Below are 3,848 nucleotides of genomic sequence, written 5' to 3' on the forward strand. Positions count from 1 at the left end.
ACCCCTAACCCCTAACCCCTAACCCCTAACCCCTAACCCCTAACCCCTAACCCCTAACCCCCTAACCCCTAACCCCAAAGAGGAAGAGAGCGCAGATCATCGAACGTGCGAGCAGATGGGGATGCCCTATTTCGAATCGAAGTGTCCCACCCGAATGATAAGGAAAACGGGGGTCCTTTGGCTAGCGTTCGTGACCTTCTCAGTGTGCGAAGCGGCTAGAAGTTTCGGGTGGGACGACAAGGGGAAAAAGGATAAGTACTGGCGAGGGGGATGAACGTTCTTCGAGCGAAAAGCCAGACGAGTAATCAGAAAAATCAGATATCACGTTTTGAGCTATTTACAAACTTAACCCCTAAGAGTCGGAGAAGATGGAGCCAACGTGAGTTGGTGAAGGAGTGTATGACATAGGATCGAGCTGATTCAAGTCGTGCGGTGTGTAGCGAACGTCCCTTGAAGTATGTCCGCGGGCTGTCGTACGAGGTGAGTCTGGAGACGAGTCCTCGACGGTCGCAGCGGCTGACGAATGTATGCAAACGCAGTCGACTGAAGCGGAAGTTGGAGGGCGTAAAGGGCCGGATATGAGGTCCGAAGAGTAAGTATCTTTGTTGTGATTGCGGAAGTGAGGAGGCGACATTGACCCAATTTGACGTTGGCGGGTGATAGCGGAGACGAGCGGGATTTCAGGGAGAGGACGTTCGATGTGAGTGTATATGAGAGGTGCGGCGGAGGGGTACGGGGCTGACTGAAACAAACGTACGTTATAGTCGACCGAACCCGAAGTGGGGAAAGGTGCCTGGTCGAGGGAGGTGAAGGAGGAATAGTGAGTCGATAGATAGGAATGACTGTGGAACGTCTGAAACGCAAGGTGCTGATGATCTGAAGTGTGAAACGGACAGTGAGGATGAAGGTCTCGCGCCGGAAAACTGGCAGGAGCTCCATGCGGCGAACGAGGCGGGGGAGGCGACAGCGGGAGGGGCCGAAGGGGATGGGGACGCTGGGAGTGAGCAGTCCGGGGAAGCGCAGGGATTTGGAGCGTGAGTGGAACCGAATGAGAAATAGCGTTGAACGGAGCGAGTGCTGATCGTGGTGTGTGCGGAGGCAGGCTGGGTCGGGGATGGCAGATGGTGTGGAAGGACGCGAGGGGAAGGGTTTGCAGGGAGCCCGAGAATTACGAAGACCTCGAAGAGAGGTTCAAGCCGGGTTACATGGAAGAGGCGATCCTGAAGTGGGTTCAGCCCGGCGAGACGGTAGAGGAAGCGGCAGCGAGGTGGGGAGTTGAGTGGCGGGTGTTGTGGGCGTGGATCAAAGAGGATCATAGTAAGAACGTCGCGAGGGATGCGGGAATGACGCAGAACTGGGAGTGGCAGACTTAGCCAGTAATAAGAGAGAAGTGCGATAAGAGACGGATACGATGATTATGTGTATACTGTCGTGGGGCCGACTTGCTTGTAAAGGTGAAATAGACATGGGCGAATGTAAAATATGACGGGTTTCGAATCGATAGATACTGGGTAGACATGAGAGTGAAATCGAGAGTTGCAAGTTTGTAAGTGGAAAGTGGTATCCCCGAGTGAGTCTGGACGGCGACTTGGGAAATTACCCCCCTAGTCATAGGGTTACCCGCCAAGTCGGGGGGGAAAGTTACCCGCCAGATCGAGGGGGGTAATTACCCGCAAGTCCAAGGGGGTAAAATTACCCGCCGCGCACGGTCGGATCCTGACGGTTGGATCCCTAGGGCCTCGCGCGCGGGAACGGACCGTCGATTTACTAGCGAAACACGGTCCGTTCCAGATATTATATAGTTAGACTGGCTGGTCCGCTTTTGAGGAGCACCTCCGTACGCTTGGTAAGGACCAGGCTACCGACGCGATCAAGAGCCTCTTCGACTCCCTCCCCACTCCTAACGATACCGTCTTCGACACGGTTGTCCTGGCCTGGCGTTACGTGACCGACCACTCGTCTGGGCTCGAACCTCTTAGGGCTCAGATCGACTACAACGGTAAAGTCCAGCCGTGGCTCAAGTCCAACCCTCTCCGTACCCGTCACATCGAGATCATCCAAACGAACTGGAAGGTAAACCCGTACGAGCTCCTTCCCTCCGACATGACCCCTAAGACCTTCGGCATCACCTTGCTCCAATACCTTGCGACCATGAGTAAACACATCGGTAAAGACGAGGCTCATCTCAAGTTGAAGCAGCAAGTCATTGGGCGACGCACGAGTCCTACCGCTAAGAACAAAGAGAAGACCCTGCAGTTCTGCGACGTCGATATCATTAAGAAGCGAGTCGTCCCTAAGAAATCTCCCGGCTCCCAATCTTCATCGACTGGCACCAAACGTCCCCGCTCCAAGTCCATTGTCGACTCCACCTTGGGCGACAGCGACCATGAAGATGAACGCCCCTCTAAGAGATTGCGTAGCACCACCCCTTCTGAAGCGGCCGGCTCTCAGCACCCTCGTGAAGGATCCCCTATCGACTCCGAAATCGATCCCACCCTGAACAAGGACGATGACGCCACTCAGCCCGGGTCGACTATGAGTAAGTGCATCGCAATGGTTTCCCAAAGATGTCGCTGACTGATCGTCATCTCAACAGCCGACCCCGTCCGTAAGCATGACTGCCCGTGTTGTACTTGCCCCTTGTAAATGTCTCTAAGTGTAACTATGTCTCGTATCTGATAAGGCTCCCAGCCTCAAGCTGGAGCTGCAGGTGAGCTGCGTTATGTACATCTCGTTGGATAGACTTATCGCTAACTACACTGACTTGCAGGACACATCACTCCCAACGTGGAAACACGTAAGTGTGACTCTGCTCGTACGTTCCCGTCACACAATAGCTGACACTCTGTCTTATTATAATAAGTGCTGCAGCCTGGTGATCATTCGAGAGGTGAGCTACTATTGGTCTAGACAATACGTCAGAGCTGGGCTGACTCCTTCTCGATCCTGGCTCCAGTCGCAAGGATCATCGATCACAGAACAGCTGCTGCAGTTGGTACGTGAGACCCTGTCCGTTCCGTGAGATAACTCGCTGATCAATCCTCATTATAATAACCTGGTACGATTTCTGGAGTAGGAGGTGAGCAACGAGAGTAATTAACACTTCGTTTCAACCACACTCATCTACCCTGCTTATTATAATAGGCTCTGGTCAACAACAAGAACAAACAGCCCCGGAACTGGGTGTCGGCCTTGCCCCTGCTGCAGGTGAGTCGTTCAGATGATGAGATCCTCAATACTGTACTCAGCTGACTTGGGCTTCGTCTCAATCCCTTTATTATAATAAGAAATCAATCAACCCGTCAGCAGTAAGCATCTACAATGAAGGTGGTTGCTAATGGCACAAACTGACGTGACGTTCACACACAGAACGTGATCATACCTATAAGAACATCGGGCTTGATGCTGCGCTCCAAGAGATTCACAGGATCTTAAATGGGCCTGAGGGTCCCGATGGTAGCCTGCCTCTGAATCACTCACAGTGCAAGCATCTGGGAAGCAACCTTGATCTGCTCACCTCAATCAACGGACAAGTACTCTGGGAAAGACTCGTCAGCATTGCAGACATGGGTATCCACCATGCTCGTCAGCAATACCCAACTTGGTTCAGAGGTCAAGAGTACAACGTCTTCAAGTACACACCCAGAGAGCAGAAACCTTTTGACTTCAATCACTCGAAGATCATCAGGTGGTACGCTGGTCCCAATGCAGAGGAAACGTGGAGACGTGACGGAACCATTGGGATCAACTCCCTCTTGCCTCACCTGAACCAGGGTGACTGTGGTTACTTTGCAGAGTGCGAGTTTGATCTCTACAAGCATCACTTCAGTCCCCCTGCCGGCAAACCC

At 53.0% G+C, this 3,848-nt stretch overlaps 1 protein-coding gene across 1 annotated transcript; it reads left to right on the top strand.

Annotated features, from left to right (window-relative positions):
- Nucleotides 1–368: 368 nt before the first annotated feature.
- HD553DRAFT_323726 (uncharacterized protein) lies at nucleotides 369–3,283 on the top strand (the record flags this gene model as incomplete). Its single annotated transcript, XM_046181419.1, has 17 exons — nucleotides 369–379; nucleotides 441–480; nucleotides 540–592; nucleotides 664–700; nucleotides 765–820; nucleotides 897–1,034; nucleotides 1,103–1,247; nucleotides 1,505–1,570; nucleotides 1,807–2,539; nucleotides 2,597–2,608; nucleotides 2,684–2,710; nucleotides 2,771–2,797; nucleotides 2,864–2,890; nucleotides 2,957–2,995; nucleotides 3,077–3,079; nucleotides 3,145–3,207; nucleotides 3,249–3,283. 17 exons carry the CDS (start codon nucleotides 369–371, stop codon nucleotides 3,281–3,283), a joined length of 1,512 nt encoding a protein of 503 aa, XP_046036742.1.
- Between the last annotated feature and the right edge of the window lie 565 nt (nucleotides 3,284–3,848).

Source organism: Filobasidium floriforme (assembly GCF_021052385.1).
Source record: "Filobasidium floriforme strain CBS 6241 chromosome Unknown HD553scaffold_10, whole genome shotgun sequence".
Lineage (NCBI taxonomy): Eukaryota > Fungi > Basidiomycota > Tremellomycetes > Filobasidiales > Filobasidiaceae > Filobasidium > Filobasidium floriforme.